Here is a 17,031-nt window from a genome sequence, read left to right on the forward strand (position 1 = left end):
GAGTCAAAGCAAATGTCTTAGTTATATGTTTGTGAAAACTTGCCTTAAAAGCTTTTAAAAAGTCATTAACTAGTGAGGTTTTGGGGCTTTTTGATCTGCAGGATTGAAGAGAAGAAATGGTTTCTCAGCCTAGTGAGAGCTGGGTACAGGACACTCAACTACCTAAGGATAAGGTTTCTTCTTTTTCGCATGCAGAATAAGTGAAAAACATCTGCAAACAGTGATGGAGAAGGAAATGCTTTGCCTCGGTAATGATTTGGTTTCTAAAGAATTTATCAACTTTTGTCTTCTTTTAAATTTAATAAATCTTTAAAGTGTGTTCAAAATTATACTTTCTATTCAGATGAGGACTTTCAAATGAGATTTTTTCTGCATACTTTCTACAAAAACTTATCCCTATGATTCAGAGTGCATCCACCTTTGATGGAGGCAGTTCCAGGTTGTGTCAGGTCCATATGCTGGGCTGGGATCAGCACAAAACAAGTTGCTGGGTAGATGTGCAGGCTCACAAGGCCCAGAAATCTCGCAGCCTTGGTGGAGAGGAACTGGGTCAGAGAGGGACCAGCTGCCTCTCCTCCAGGCAGAGACCAGCAAACGAGCCAAGAGAAAGATGGGTTCTGTGACAATAAGTCTAATAAGGCTCTGGAAGAGCACCCATGAAGAGTAGAGGCAGGCAAGGTCATGAAAAAATAAAATAGGGAAAGAAGATTGAATGTATTGTAGATACAGGTGAAATTTCCATGTGAAAATGAAATAGACTGGAAGAACCCTAGTGGGTACAAACAGTGCAGGAAAAAGTAATATCCAAGTAGCAAACTAAGGCAATAAAGTGAGTAATACTCTGGCTATGTTCTGGTTTTTGGTATGTTTTGGTTTTGTTTTGGGTTTTTTTGGTTTTTTTTTGTTTGGGTTTGGGAGGTTGTTTGTGGTTTTGTTTGGTTTTGTTTTTGTTTGGTTTTGCTTTTTAACTATTTAAAAAAAATGGGGTTTTGCACTCAGCAGTTTTGAGAGAGCAGTCATTTACATCTGCAAGGCTTTGGAAAAAGTTTGTATCATTAAAATGGGTAATTCATCTCCAGAAGGCACAACTGGCATTAAAAGATGAAGAGGATCCAGAAGGGTATTTATTTGGACAGTAAGATAACGTTTTAGTTACTGTATACGGCAATGGTCACGGCTAGAAGTAAGAATAATCACACTTCTGTCTATAAGCCAACTGCTGGTGGGAACAGCCCTGCCAGCATGTTAGTGCACGTGCAGTGCAGTGTGTGTGTTATGTATGCACACATGTGCAGTTCGGTGGTTATACTGCTGGCCCCATTACTGCTGGCAATTCTGACTCTGGGCTGGATAAGGAAAATTTCATACATAATTGTATTTAAAGGTGAGCTCCAAGGAGAATTTTTATTAGGGTTTCACTGTGAAATTAAATCTGCATGCAGTTCATAGCATGAGCAATATCATATTTTAAGGCTTAAAGAACTTAAAAGCAGTATAATAATTTTTAATTTTTTAGTGCCATTTTTCTTGAAAAATTCAGGGAGACTTTGAGTAGTCTAAAAAATTTCCTGTGTAATAAAGCTGAAAATATTTCAATGTTCTGGAAAAAAAGAAAGCCTCATTCTTACAAGGGAATTTGTTCTAGGCAGTGGAGTGAAAGGTAGTAAAATCAGATCTCTTCTTAAGTCTGTTATCTGGTTAATATTCCAGAAAACCAACCCACCTGAATTCTGCAGTCCCAGGTAAAGTGGTTTTGGGGTCATGGTATTAAAGGTGGAACTTTTATTCACCAGTCTGGTCCTCCTGTACCAAGGTACATCTTGCTCCAAATCTTCCCCTGGTCTCAGAGGCTGGTGGTTCCTAAAGGCCAGTCTTATTGGGAAGATGGGGGCATTGAGTACCTTGGCCTTTTCGGTGTCCTTTGTCACCCCATCCAGCACCAAGCACATGCCAGGTACACACAGCAGGATGACTTTCCCATTTCAGACATGTGCCATATCAATAAGCTGCGATGTGATGCCTCCACCAAACCCACTTCACTGGAGGAAAACCAGAATATTTCACAGCATTAACAACTGTGTAAGCGCTGAGCTGGCCATTTATTTGATGATAGTTTTTTTCTGGGTTTATATGGTTTTTTTGGCTTTTTTTAAAGAGCTCAAGGTAGGTGTTTACAACTGTAAGTATTTCTGCTGCCTCTTCCATGAAAAAAAGCACTCCCAGAAGCTATTGCTATTTCTTAGTGGCAAAAGACACTCAGAGATGTAAATATTGCTAGGAAAGGCCCCCTCTGTGACCTTCAGCTAATTAAACAAAGAATTAAAAAAGGGGAAAAAAAGAGAAAGCAAAAAAAGAAAATAAATCGGGCAAGGCAAATTAAATAATCCTGTGTTTTGTTCTATGGAATAAATTTACTCATGTATTTAGTCATGAAGAGGAAACAGCTGTCCCTAGGTAGACACTTTAGTGTCAGAATAATGTTAGCTGAAGCAAAAGGTTGTAGGATTATTTTTTAAATAGGCAGTCCAGTTTTCTTGAGGGAGTTCCCTTTAATTTGCTGCATGAACTCAGAATCTAACAGTGCCCTAAAACGCTGTTAGCCCGCCAAGCTTTTTGGGATTGCTCCCTCCCCACTATATTGTTTTTTAAAAAACTTTACCCTAAAAAGTGTGTTGAGCTGTTTTATGTGAAATATCCTTTAAAAAAATGTAATTTTCTTTTATCACATGGAAAATGGGGAATGACTTAGGAATGGTGGTGTATGCTAGGGCATGTGGGCATTGAAACTTGAGAGATCGTTGCTTTTTTTTCCTGCAAAATTACCTAAACCAAATTTGTGCATCTTATTCTGACCTCCCATCCCTGTGTAACCTTCTTTGCAGCTGTGAATTAGAAATAAAATACTGCATTTCTGGTACTGTGCTGCACAGCTGCTGAAGGGCAGCCACCCTGGATGCCCAAACCACAACTGTTGGTCTCTGCCTGCAGGCTCCATGTCCAGCCTCTTGTGGGCATCAGTGTATGGTGGCAAGGGGGAAAGGAACGTTTGGGGATTAATGAAGATCTGGATCCTAGAAAAAAACAGCTCTTAATCCACTGTGGCAGCACAAAGTGTACCAACACTCACTGTTCTACATGTCATTTGCCCCACTCTTTGGAAAGGCTACAGCCTTCATGCAGGGCATGGCTACCTCCAAGGACAGAGGTGGTTTTGAGATCATATATCAGAGCCTGCAAGTTTCTTCTGCCACTTCAAAAACAACAAATGAACTTATTATCTGAAAGACAGCAGCAGCTCACCGGCTGTAATCACAAACATGGGTTTGGGTTGGGTTTTTTCATATAACAGCTCATTTGCCTGCTGAAATGGGTATGACTTCATAAAGTCATGTGTATTTCTCTCTTGTGTGAAAGAAGCAAATACACATGAATCAACACATTGACAGCTCCCTCTGCGGTGGGAGCTGGGCAGGAGCCGTGAAGGAAGCTGGTGGCAGCTGGGGCCAGGGGCCACCTTGTTCACTCTGTAACCAGAGCCCTGAGGTTTTCAAGGTCTCCATGCGGTGGCAGCCACACTGGCTGTGGAGTGTGCGTTGAGTGAGAGAGGAGTAGCTTCCTTTGGATGTTTAGCTTCTGCAGGTTTCTGCAACACAGCAAAACCCCTGGTGATTTTCTACCAGGGTAAGGACTTCTATGTTCTCCCACTGAAAAATCAGTCTGTGTATTCAGCATTCACACAAAACGATGAAGAGAAAGCAGCCCTCCCCTACCAGTGCACTTCCTGCCTTGGAGAAGCTGTAAATCTACCCAGTGGAAGGGAGGGATAGAAGGTGGCCAGTTTGACTTGACACTCCTCTGGGGGAGGGGGGGGGGGTTCTCTCCTTTTTTTGTTCTATGCAGATTACAGTGTAAAGAGATAGAGTGCATCCAAATTCTATTAGGCTGGCTTTAAAGAAAAAAGGAACTGCTAAGATTTGAATTTAAAAAGCTCCCCCCACCCTCCACCTCTAAATCTGCAAACTGAAGATTCAGATGAATTATTATCTGAAGCAGATTTCCAGAAGGTTCATCTCTGCACTAAGCCAGAGGCTTTCCATCATTATAATTGTGGGCTGTATTTGCCTTTTCATCTAAGCCATGCTGAACTTCACAGGAAACATGTCAGAGGCAGCCTAAGGCAACCGACTCCGTCCAACGGAAAATAAAATCCTTTTGTCTGACTTGCCCAGTCTTCCAGATGCCTAGAATTAATTAAAGCTATAGAGAGATTTTCTAGATAAAATCCATGGCTCATTACTGCTTATCAGGGAGATGGATACTAGAAATGGTAGAGATAGAATTGCATAAAGGTATTTTTGAGTTCCTAAATATTCCCCATAGTTCAAGGGAAGGACGTGATTCTTCCAGGAGTTACATGTTTTTTATCAGATTATTACAGATAGTAATTCCCACACAGATCATAATTCTTCTAACAGAAGGTCAAACTACTACCTTAGCTGCTGACAAACATGGAGATTTCTCTATAGCTAGATATAAAGTGATGTGCAAATACATATTAGGACTGTTAATCACAGCACTTTTTTTTTTTTTTTAAATGTAGAGGATAAATAAATGAACTTTGAAACGTTTTTGAGGTGGCTGGGAATAAGTGACACAAAGCACAGGAGAAGAGCTGACTATGTCTGATTCTTCTGACTTCCACTAGCCTTTAATTCTGACAGCGCTGTTGTGAGGCAAACAAATTAATATGATTATCCCTAGTTTTTCAGCTAGAGATACACAGGAGCACCTGCTGTAAAGGTGTTTTCAGTGGCCATTCTAGCAATTCAGATGCAAATCTGAGAACACAAATACTGGCCCATCTCACACTTCCACATGCTTATCCACGAGCAATCTACTACTTCTAATGTTATGCCACCTACTACATTAACTGTAAGCCATACATTACAGTGAATTGCTTTCCAGGAATAATAGCCAGAGATGAAAACGTGTATGCAAATGCCCACTAACGACACACCTCACCAGGTTTAACATTTGGCCATGGGGCTCGCTCTTATAGACAATTTTTCCTGGTGTGGGGCTGCCTTTTTTTCCCCTCATAGCACAGCAGTGTTTGCTTTAATATGGTACTTTTACTCACTTGGACAAAGATCTGTCTTCTGCCAGACTAACACATCTGTGTTCACGAGGGTAGAAAATAATGTAATGCATCTTCTGCTGTTAAGAAACACTTTCCTTTTATACCAACTCCAGTAATGGGAGTTTTGTCTTTGCTAACTCATTTCCTCATTGATAAACAAAGCTGCTGGTGATAACAGTCCCTCAAACTGCCCAACATTTTTAGAATAGCAAAGCTGAAATGGCAAAGTGGCATTTTTGATCTGCTTCATCAGGGTTAGTTTCCTTATCTGGAACAGGAGTTGAAAAAAAAATCCTTGAGGCATCTGTAAGGATTCACTTCCAGTTCTTGACAGAGAGGACTGCTTGCTTCAACTTCCAGATCAAAATCCTGATCTTGTGCCTTAGCAGAGGTGTCTGCAGGAAGTTTCCATCTACAGGGGTAAGTTATAAATGAATTTTAGTCTAAACTTCTCACAGCACAAAGATAAGACTTCCTGAGGTGAGCACTAATAAGGGAAACACCAACCTCTCTATTAATTGTGCATGAACTAACACCAATTTTGCTAATGAGCTTCTGGTATCAAGCAACAGTTTATAATGCTGATGTTTAATGTGTGCAGGAAAAAGCTCCTGCTCCTTCACATTTGAAAACTACTACTAATGCAATAAAAACTCAGAAAGACATACGTAAGAGTATCAATGCAATGATCGCTCACTACAGGTAAATTTGTTTTCAGTTCTCTGCCATTACTTATGCTTTGCTCTGCAGACAGAGAACAATGCGTGGAGCTTCTGGAGGTACCTGAAATAGCAGCAATGTGAAGAAAATCTGTCAAGTATGTGGACTTCTTGGAAGTTCAGATGAGGATAAAACTGACCTCTGTGCAGAGATGGGAATCAGAAGCCCAGTGTGCCATCCAAACTGCCTGGAGAGGCTAAAGCTGCTTTAAGCAAGAGCTTTAACTGTCCAGAAGCCTCTGTAGCGGTGAGGCCTTCACCCAGTGAACTCAAGAAAAACAGTGATAATGTCACTGAACTGTAAAGTTATTAGTGGTTTTTTCATTAACTGAACAGGTAGCCAAGCCCTAGGTGTGGTGAAGCAGATGTGTTTATAAACAAAAAGTAGAATCTAAGCTTTGAAGAAGCCAAAAGACAGTAATGCTACAATACACAAAAGTTTATTTTTGAGTTTTTCTTTTCTGAAGGCAAAATATAATAGAACCTAACAGCAATGTAATTTGTACAACAAAACAGTTTTTATGAGAACAGACAATCCATGAAGTGATTTTAAGTCTTAGAACTGCTTCCCTTTTTTATCATGCTTTCTTGTGGTCAACAAAAAGTTGGCACAGAAGATGTCATGGCAGTCAGTCAGCGGTGTGCTCCCTCAGATCCTTGTCAGCTGGTGCCACAGACTGGAGGGCAGGATACTTTCTACTTTTTCCATCACAAAATTTAAAGGAGCAAAGAGGGTGCTGAGAAACTGCAAAGAAATCAGACACACATTCTGATCAAAATCCAGGAAACAATACATCTCAAGAGAAAGCTGTCCTATAAGACAAGATATACTTTCTGTGTTCCTCTGTAAAATCCTTCAGCATAAAAATTACATAATTCACATATAAAGACTTTCTGCCAAATTCTGAGCCTTGCATATACACAGATTTCTGGATTTTGCAGTAAAGAAAGTAAGAGCCCTATTTTTGTGAAGATCAAAGTGACAAACTACAAAAGCTTTCACACATCTCACATCCTAGATTCAGGCTCATTCTGAAGCCACTAAAAGCTCAACCCAAAACCTAGGAAGAGAAAGAGAGGCTTTCTCATAATGGCACAGTCTGCCAGACCACTTCTGAAAGATTAAAAGTGTGTCCTGAGAGTCAGTTTTAAAATGGTTCTGGGTTATCTACAGATCTGCTATATACTCTTAGGCATCACGAAACTTATTTTAACATGGTCTGTATCATTAACTTAAATTTATCTTGACATCCTCTCTCTATTAGAAAACACAATGTTAAAAGTGGCTTCAATAATTAATGTACAGAACAGGCATATGTGAAAAAAAATCAGGTGACAGGGAACATTTTATCACAGGAAAAAAACACTTCTGGATACATATCTCAGAACTCAGGACCTCAAAGCACTCCCAAAATTTTGGGAAATGCATATTAACTGTGCTTTACATTACCTGCAATTCAACTGTACACATTACATACAGCTATGTTGTGGCCCTATATGTATATGAGAGAGTACAGCATATAGGATGCTTATGCATTTTAAAGGCAATACTAAGCACTCTAATTCATTTTTCCTCTTGGACGTGTTTGCATACAATGCAGACACCATATCATGGACCACTCGTGCACCATGGGAAAACTGGGTAACGGCATCACTGGTAATGTCATTTTGTCATAAGCACAGGTCCAAGAAAAAACTTCTAACTGAAGCAGAACAGAATATTTCAGTCGTGGTGCTAAAGGTCAAGCTGTATAACATGAGCTGCAGCTGAATCAATGTAACACTGACCATCTTAGAGACTGCTGTCACTATTTCAAGTGGTTCCTCCAAGTAGAGGCATTCCCTCTGGTTAAGCAGTGAAGTGCTGAAATAAATATGTCCCTTTAATTTTGCCAAATGCAAAAGGCTCATTAGAGGATAGCTTCTGCTCTTTGAGAAGCACTTGATTTATGTGGTAAGCTTGTACCATCAGATCTACTTGAATAAAACTCAGCTTTGTAACCAGTGCAAATTACATACTTGTTAAATCAATGAAACAAGAATAATTTGCCTTACACTGAGTTTTATGGCAATTCACAGGAATTTTGTTGCTCAAGTAGTCAATTGTATTCTGTAACAAACTCCACAAAGTATCTGTAGCTGAAAAGAAGCCAAGTTTTTCTCCACCTGGAAAATTAGCTGGTCTATAGAACACATTTAAAGTCATGGATACCAAAGCCTGGCTTCCATTAAGTCTAAGCAAAACTTCTGCTGCAGCAAGAAGTTCAGGATGCCACCTGCTCTCTTGTACAAGCTGGTGTAAACATCTGTGCTGGGCCTGCCTGGCCCTTGGAAAGCTCCTGGTGCTCCTTTTCTGGGACATCAACAGTAGATGCCTCAGATGCCTATCTGGTTTGTTGCCAGCACCCAGGAGGGCTTAGTCTGCATGATAGCAGTTGGTGGTGGTTTTTTTGTTTGTCTTTGTTGTTGTCTGGGTTACTTTTAATTGTTCTGCATTTCCTTTAGACACTGACTGTCTTTTCCACAGGGATCAAAAAAACCAGCACCAGTAGTACAGTAAGAATTCAGGGTGGAAGAAGGGTAATAAGAGACCTGTAAAAAGTTTTTTATCATTATTTTGTATTTTAAAAGAAAGTCAACCTGGTTATTTCAAAGCTGGCAGAAAGGAGCTTTTTGGGACTACCTTTTGAATAGCACCATTTGATTAAAGCAGATATGCAAAAGCTTTCAAGCTTTTCCACACTGTTAAATTTCTGCATGTCAATGAAAGAAATTCAATACTACGAACACTGTGCTGGCAATTTTATCAAAGCCATGCAATCAGAAATTTGTTCTGCTTGTATTTATATCTTAACTCACTTCTGAAAGTTTTCTGTTAGAAAGACTAGCAAAAATTAAAACCACAGCATTCAGAGCAGGTTCTGGATCTAAAATATGGGTGCACTGATGGAACTGGATGAATTCCATCCTACGTTAAATCTTCCAGAAGAGGAAAGGAGCTCTAAAATACCTTTGACTTCTGCATCCAGCAGCTGAATGCAGGCTGCTGGAAGGGACTGTCACAGTGGCACAGGCCACCTTTGGCAGTCTCTCACATGGAAGGGGCCTCAAATCTTCGTTCGCGAAGCCTAGCCACGATGACATGGAAAGGGTGCTCAGCACTTAAGGACCTTCTCCACCTTGAAGCACCCAGTCTCTGGGTTAATGGGCTATGGAAAAGTGCATGAAGATGCTACCTGGAGGACAGGTCAAAGCCCAAGGCCCAACCATGGTAAGTTATTCAGTTTTTGTGAAATATGGTAAATACCAACTTACAGTAACATAGGCCTGGGCCACGGTGGCAATACTACATCTCTGCAGTGCTTTTGGGATTGGCAGACATAAGAAGAAATTAAAGCATATGTGCACAGTTTCACAGCGTAATATACCACCAGCACAGTGACTACCAACCAGACAGGAACATGTAATTCAATACACATAACCACAGAAACAGTCATCACATTCATCATTTAGCTATTTAGGGAACCAGTTACTTATGAAACTATCTTCCCTAAAACTGAAAGGGAAGAGTCAGGCCTGGCCAACCTCTCCTACTCTGTTCTGATACAGCCACATTTCAAAGAAATGTCTGCTACAATTTTCTTCAATCTCATGCACCTGAGACACTTTTCCCAGAGGAGACAACACAATGAGCCTTCTGAATCAAAGCCTTTCTATGAGCTACCAAATTAATTTCACATTCAATTAATTTAAATTCTGCCCTTCCCATGTACAACCAAAACTCAGCTGCTGCATGTAGTAGTTTATGAAGATTAATATATAGCTAAACCAAGTCACATTACATGTTAACTGACATACTAACTGCATCCATACGGGTTCTGAGATCTTGAGTAATTGTTCTGTCTTTATGCACATAATGTAGCTCATATTTAAATTCTATTTGTCTGTGCTTATTTTACTAACCAGGAGCTTTACCTGCTCTGATATGCAGAACTTGATAATGCCATACAGAGCCTTGGGGTACCTATCTATCTATTAACACCAATGGCAGCTTCACTTATACAATCAGGGAAATAGATCCTTCTGGTCTGATTTTACTCCCCTAACAGCTTTGGAAGCCCAACCACAGAGAACAATTACCAACACACCACCAGTGTAACTTTCATTCTCTCTCTCTGATTGCACACAGCAACCAAAGCTGGGTGAGTTAAGCCAATGAAAACAGGCTACTAATTTTCTCCAATTCCAGAAGCTCACTGCCTGTGGCAGGAGAACTAAGCACATGCTGCCAGCTTAAGACATATTCTTTTTTCAGGATACAAGGCTGATAAACACAGGATCAAGGCTAATAGGGACAGACTTGGGATCAGTAACTATGGCAGTATTAGAAAATCGTAAATTCAATTGAAAGAGCCAAACAAGGGTCATGCACTTCAATAACATAAGGAACAAAAAAACCCCAACCACCACACAGAAGAAAAGCTTTACAAAGAAGTTTATGATCAGATGCCCAAGTTACACACTTACTGTCCACCAAACACCTACATACAAACTCAAACAAGAAAAAGCAGTAACATTTCAGGGACATTTCAGCACTTTTTGCTGATAGAAGTGGTATCTTTTGCTACAACTTTCTTTATTTTCTGTCTTCTAGAGCTAATAAAAGAAAATTCTTGATGCAAGAACCGTTGCTGTACCAGATCTCTATCATTCACAAGTCTGAGTTAAGAGAAGACCTGGCTTACTTGCAAATGGAGTCTCTTGCCATTTGAAAAGGGATTTGAAAAAGTACTGACAATGTGGAATTTGCCAAAGCCTTTCAGCCTTGTTTCCTCCACCCCACTCCCTATGCTCCCCAAATCAAAAGTACGGCAGACATTAAAAACAAGGCCAGGAGGCCATTTTGGAAGTATAAGACCTACGATAGATACAATATATTTGAGAAAATATATTAGAACAGAGGATATTCAGTATTTCTTGGAGAATGAGAAGGGTTTTTTTATCCTAGATTTTTTTCTGTTAGTGGATTTTTCACCTCCTAGGATGTTGGAGCACTGATGTTCTCAGTTTTGCAAAGAAAAAAGTTTTAGAATAATGATGGCTCTTCCCCCTCATCCTCTAACATTTATTAATCCTTGGTGGATTAAAAAAATCAGAATTAGGAGAGACTTCTCTGGATGTAGTTAAGAAAAATTATGAGCAAATATTGAGACTACTTCCTTCTTGGCAGTTTGGGGATAGATGCAGAAATTTGCCCTGGTTAACAGTACACTCTATTTCTCCTCAAAACTAGGAGTTTCTATTGCACTGGAAATCACAGCAGTCATTATGGCTTTACAAAAATAGAGGGGTTCTGCAAACCTTTATTAGTTTATTTTATTGGATGATATATGAAAATACAGATATTTGCTTCTCCCACCAAGCCCAAAATCACAAGAGATCCAGCCTAGCAAGAGAGTCATATAAACTGGAGACAGCAGACAGCGGTGCCTTTTACTGATTAGTGTCCTTAACATTTGTGTAAATCCATCTGCTCAGACATTGATGGATGTTTTATTTATACTGCTGAATATGCAGATATTTGATATCTGGCAGTATTTAGCTCAGCTATTCCTGCATCGGTGTCTTTATTTACCAAAAGACAGTGGCAGCAGAGAATACTCACAGCTTTTGCGAAGACCCCCATAAGCTCTGGGAACTGATGTGTCAAGAGGGCAAGCATGGCTGTGAAAGAACAGAGTCCAGCAGTGAAGAGGATGAAGAATGGAAGCTCTTTCTTGGGGTAAACTGAAACTTCATGAAATGCTGTAGAAAAAAAAAAGGATGGGAAGGGGAATGCATTATATATTGCAAAAAAAATCAAAACCCAATAACCAACCTGAACCAATCTAACGTTCTTACATGGTTTAAACAACCAGAGACACCCAAAGTTGCTTTTGAAGATAAAAATACATAGAAGGTCTGAAACATCTAAGGCCAACATTATTGTTGTGTCAGTCATTTCTACCAAGTAATTCTTACCTAAAGATCATATTTCTGGTTTACTCTGGCCCTATGTACACATTACTTTCACTTTACTTGTGTCAGCATTAACTATAATGCAGCTAGGTAACAATTAATCCCAGAAAACAAACTTAGAAATAAAACATCATGTTTTTTTATGCAGGTCCTTGACTAGCAACATGGCTGCATGTTTGCTAAGGCTGATACACAGACAGTGCAGAAACATGCATCCAGGAGCAGCAGTGAGACCAACCTTACAGAAGCATGGTTGCAGACCAGTTTAACCAGGCTGTAAAACTACAGTAAATTCTGAACGTTTAATCTGCAGAACCAAGCAAAGTTATCATAAAAGTAGGACATAAACATGTACTTTAAAACCTGGAAATTAAATTAATAGTGAATTTTTAAGGTGTTTGCTAATATACATTGAAAGGAATACAGACATTTACTTGACTCTGGTATAAAAAATCCTTCACTGGACTTTGGAGAAAGTAGCACTGAGAAGACTAAAAAGGTCAGAAGAGGACAGTGAATATTCTATCAGAAGAATATATCCCTTAAACTTTTATGGTGGCTCAGACTCAAGGTGAAAATTTGTCTGGATTGGCAAAAGGTCTACTGGACTCTTCCCTGTCTATTTCACTCCATCAGCCTATAGTTTGCAGCCACAGTCAAGATAATGCAAATTCTGAAACATTTTTTCTCATAAAGGACCAACCTCAAGGCTTCCCAAATACTCGAATCCTGTGGCTATTCATAAGAAACACTACTCTTCCATTTTTCCTACTTTCTTTGCTTCAGCGATCAGCTTTCATTTCATCATACTTGCAGACAACATAAGTAAAGTGTAATTCAGCAACATGCCAGGACAGTATTCTTGACTGCATTCATCCAGAGTGCAGTGGTTCCCAAAACCAACAGCAAGAATTCACAAGAGTTTAAATTAAAATATTATAAAATATGTATGATTTTTGAGTCTGCTAGTTCAATCAGTTTAAAAAGAAAAGCGAGATAGATTACAACTTCTCTTTGATCTAAAATAAATTTAGAGATCAGAAATACTAGATCATGGACTTTTTAAGTCTAGGATCTCTTGTGCTCAGTTTCTTGCACTTCCTTTTGACACAGGCTCAACCTTGTTGTTCCAGTGTTTTATGCAGTCAGGGCAAAAGTCTTGTGAGTGACATTTTTAATTTGGATAGCCTATCAGATTTTTGTGTTCTGATATAATTCCAGCTGACTGTTCTTTAAAACACATGCAATTAAAGGGTGTGGACAGGTACACAAAACCCCTCTAACCCACCTGTTCTGTCACGGTATTTTAAACTCTTCCCTCCTCTAACCCAAGAGATTTTGCAGTGAAAGGCATTTCCCACAACTGCCAGAGCAGAACACGACTTTCTGCATATGCTGTTAAAGAGTCCCTCGCTTCTAAAATTTGACAGAAATTATTAGTTTTGCATCTAAACAGAGAATGCTGAGCTATTCTGCATGACTTTGTCATTCCTAAGTCTCCTGACACTCCACCCTTCCCAGCTCAGCATCCCTCTGAGTAAAGCAAGCAGAGCACTCTGAGAGGTGTTGTTGTAATTAGGGTGATTATAACAGGGCGGGGAGATATTGTCAGTTGCCAAGGATTTCTGTGTAATATCAGCAAGAATGTGCTGTGAAGGAGAGACTTGCAATGAGTGGATTTTCACTGTATTAGTCTCACCTAATGTTTACTCATGTAGGCTTATAAAAAGAGGCAACACATTTTTTAGCCCAAACCAGAGAGGTTCTGAATGAAAGACTACAAAGGGTGCAAACGCCCTAAAAACCAGCCTTCCCAGCAGAAGTAGGCTTCATTTTAATTGTTCCAGAACACATTGCTCTTTATTCGTTCTTCAGGAGTGAGAAGGTGAGAGAAGAATTTCCTTCCCTGGATCACCTTGTATTTGTCTTCTCTGCCCTGACTCTGCAAACCCCACCGTATTTGTGTGTGTTCCACTTATGTTCACTGAGTCCCACTGAGAGAAAACGTGGGAATGAAGCATAACTGCAAGATTGGCTGCTTTGGCTCTTCCTCTGCATTCCTATGCTTCACTGCATGCACTGCAGTGAGCCTCATTATCTTGGACTGTAACACTTCTCAAGGGCTGGATCTGTCTGTATATCCGTATCTGGAAACACTGCTGGCACTTCCCTAATCCATGCCATAAACCCACATAAAAATGACTGAGATGATTTCACATAAATCTCTTCATAATAACACACACACCATTACACAAAGAAAACCCTTTTTTGCTATTTAAGAGTGCTTTTCAGAAAATGTCAGCATAACCTGTCAGAATAATAGCTGTGTTAATGATGCAGCTGTCCTCAAGCAGGTTGGATCTTGCCTTGGAATTTAAGTAGCTAGTGTATCTACAAAAGACTAACAAGGCTGCAACACTGTGCTTTTGATTTGATGGGATGTTACTCTAGATGAAAGACCAGACATATTTTTCAGTGTCTTGGCAAGAGAGATTAGCACAATCTAACTAATTTCTATCTCTTTGGTAATCTCTCTCCCTATCCCTAAGATGTCAAAAATAATAATACAGCTAATTGTAATGAATTATGGCTAGGAGCTGCTTCTTAAACCATCACGGGAGCTCCAGAGGCTCAGTGTCAATCCAGTTATTCTAATCCAGTGTATTCAATTTAAAAGGCATCAAAGGAGATCAGTGCTGCAAGACTCAGGTAAACAATTTTTCGATGTCAATGATAAGAAAAAAGGTTGAACATACATGGTAGTAGTTCTCTATCTGCAGTTTCTGTACAAATAGGATATGGGTAGAAGAGATGTCCTTTTTCCAAAGGATAGGGGATCATTCTGAAAGCTGAAAAGAAAACACCATGCACAGGTTACTGTAAGTGTGGCAGTCGTACTTAATTACATTTGCAATTCTGAAAAACAAACAGACAAAACACACATATTTGGTTGCAAACAACACATAAATTGTTTAATGAAATGCCAAAATATAAATCTACATTTAGCTTTTAATCTTGCAAACACCTATGTTTATTTTTATTCTTGAGAAAAGGTTCATGAATGTCAGGTGAGACCACATTACAAGGACACACATAAATGTTTGCATAATCAAAGCCTATTGTATTTCCAATTCCATAGCCAAATTTATGCATTATGTCTTAGGCTTTTAGGCTGCAGAATTTTTAAATTTCAGGAGAAAGTAGTGTATCTGGTATAACAGGTACAGCCTACAAAAATGACCAGCTAAGCTTGTGAGTTCAGGCCAGTACTCACAATCTCTGTGCATCAAATATAAGAGAAGTTTTGCATGAAAATCATACACTACTTTTTTTTCATCACACTCCAGCAAGCCAGGTAACACTGATGAACACGAGCTCTGAGAACCAGTTTTCCAACATGTCATGTTTTCATTTTCTATTAATTTTCTATTTGGCAATCAAAGATTAATACTGAATTATTAAAACCAGGTTCCTCTCATTCTGCATTCTTTCTAGATGCAGCAGATCAAGTCAGGTTTCCAATATAAATCTTCAGGTCATAGAATAATAATACTTAATCTTATGAATTTTTAAAATTGAAAATAACAGAGAGGGAGGGAAATGGATTACTAAATCTGGACGCTGCTGATGTCATAGGCCAACTGAAGGCGGTTTATAGAACATCAGAATCCTTGACTGAAATATAGCTTTGCAATCAAGGCATCCTTTTCCATTATCCTATATTTATTTCCATTCTTTTTATGTCATCAACATGTTATACTCACTACTCCTATGAACATCAGTCACTGAAGCAATATTTTCCCCAACAGATGTCCTAGAAGCACTGTACAGTTTAGTTGTTAGGTATAGCCCACTGCCACACAATAACACTCCATTATCTCTTGCTCACAAGACAACTGAAGCACTGGTTTAAATACACAATCCCCCAATATTTTCAGTTGTGCACACTGCATTTGAAATAATGTTAGTTGTATTTCTGTGAAATTATATGAGTGTATTTTTTCTTGGTTACTATGTTTAAAGCAATAGTAAAGAAGGTAGAAATCCTCAAAGATTGTAAACCAACCTGGGCTGTAATGTTCTTCCACTATTAACCACCCTCTCCATAGCAACCCAAAAAGCCAAGTACAAATACAATAATCCAAGCTGTGTATGATCTTCACATGCAACAAACTTGAATGTCTGTACAAAAACATATGTGGAGCGATGTTCAATGCTCATTTCTTCAAAATCACTAACGCAAGTTTTTCCTTCCAATTTGGCCTAATATTGAAACAGACAATCAAGCCTCTTCTGCCTTACACTAAATCACAGCAATATTAAGATTTTAATCAAAAAGGGATGGTAAAGATGTTGTTTTTACAAAACAAGTGAAAAATGTCTGAATAGCTTTTACTGAATTTAAACAGTCATCCTTGACATGAGACCAGTTATGGAATATTTACAGCAAAACAGTTTTATTTAGCAATGTTATCAGCCATGGAAGAAAGTGCTCTAGTTCATCTGTATCAGTTTGTGTTTATGTAGGTACTTCTCTGCCTTACTCTTACAGTATTATCTGATCCTATTTTACATTAATTGACTCAGGTAGCACAGAGGCAGTTTGCCATTCAGCCGTGTACTTGCTGTAAGGGATACTGTAGCATTTGAAACCCCCTGGGTTTCTCTTCTTCATGCAAACAATAGGAATACAAGTTTAGAAACCAACAGTGACAAACAATCACCTCAGACTCTTTCAAAACTTGGTCACACTTCAAACTACACACCTTCTATACACAGAACCTGGTCCAAACCCAGTGGTGTCACTTGGGCTTTTTTAGTGGTACTATTAATAAAGTACCTACAAACACCTAGAAAGGAAGTGAGGGCAAGCGATCAAGTACTATATGTAGACTATAGGGTAAAACTAGTATTTAATCACATTTAATATCTGTCATGTTTTCACTGGTTTTCACTTACAGTTAGGGATGCCAAGATATCTACCAAATATAAGGATTATTGGACTAGACACTGGTGAAACTATTAAAACCCATGGGAGTCTTCATATGTAGGCAAAATTTGAACAAAATTCTTGAAGACTGGTACACTGTTCATATCTTTCTGCAATTACTGTGAATGAATGGGATTTTTCTGTAGAAGTTACGCTCATTTACA

The 17,031-nt window shown here is 39.1% G+C and overlaps 1 protein-coding gene across 1 annotated transcript in view; it reads right to left on the minus strand.

The window, feature by feature from the left end:
- Positions 1 to 6,283: 6,283 nt before the first annotated feature.
- The window catches only part of ST7 (suppression of tumorigenicity 7), a 144,616-nt gene continuing 133,868 nt past the window's right edge, over positions 6,284 to 17,031 (minus strand). The window contains 3 exon segments of the mRNA XM_032688681.1: positions 6,284 to 6,604; positions 11,525 to 11,664; positions 14,634 to 14,726. Of these exon segments, the coding sequence (XP_032544572.1) occupies positions 6,509 to 6,604; positions 11,525 to 11,664; positions 14,634 to 14,726 (329 nt within the window). The 3' untranslated portion in view covers positions 6,284 to 6,508.

Source organism: Chiroxiphia lanceolata, chromosome 5 (genome assembly GCF_009829145.1).
Source record: "Chiroxiphia lanceolata isolate bChiLan1 chromosome 5, bChiLan1.pri, whole genome shotgun sequence".
Taxonomy (NCBI): Eukaryota; Metazoa; Chordata; class Aves; order Passeriformes; family Pipridae; genus Chiroxiphia; species Chiroxiphia lanceolata.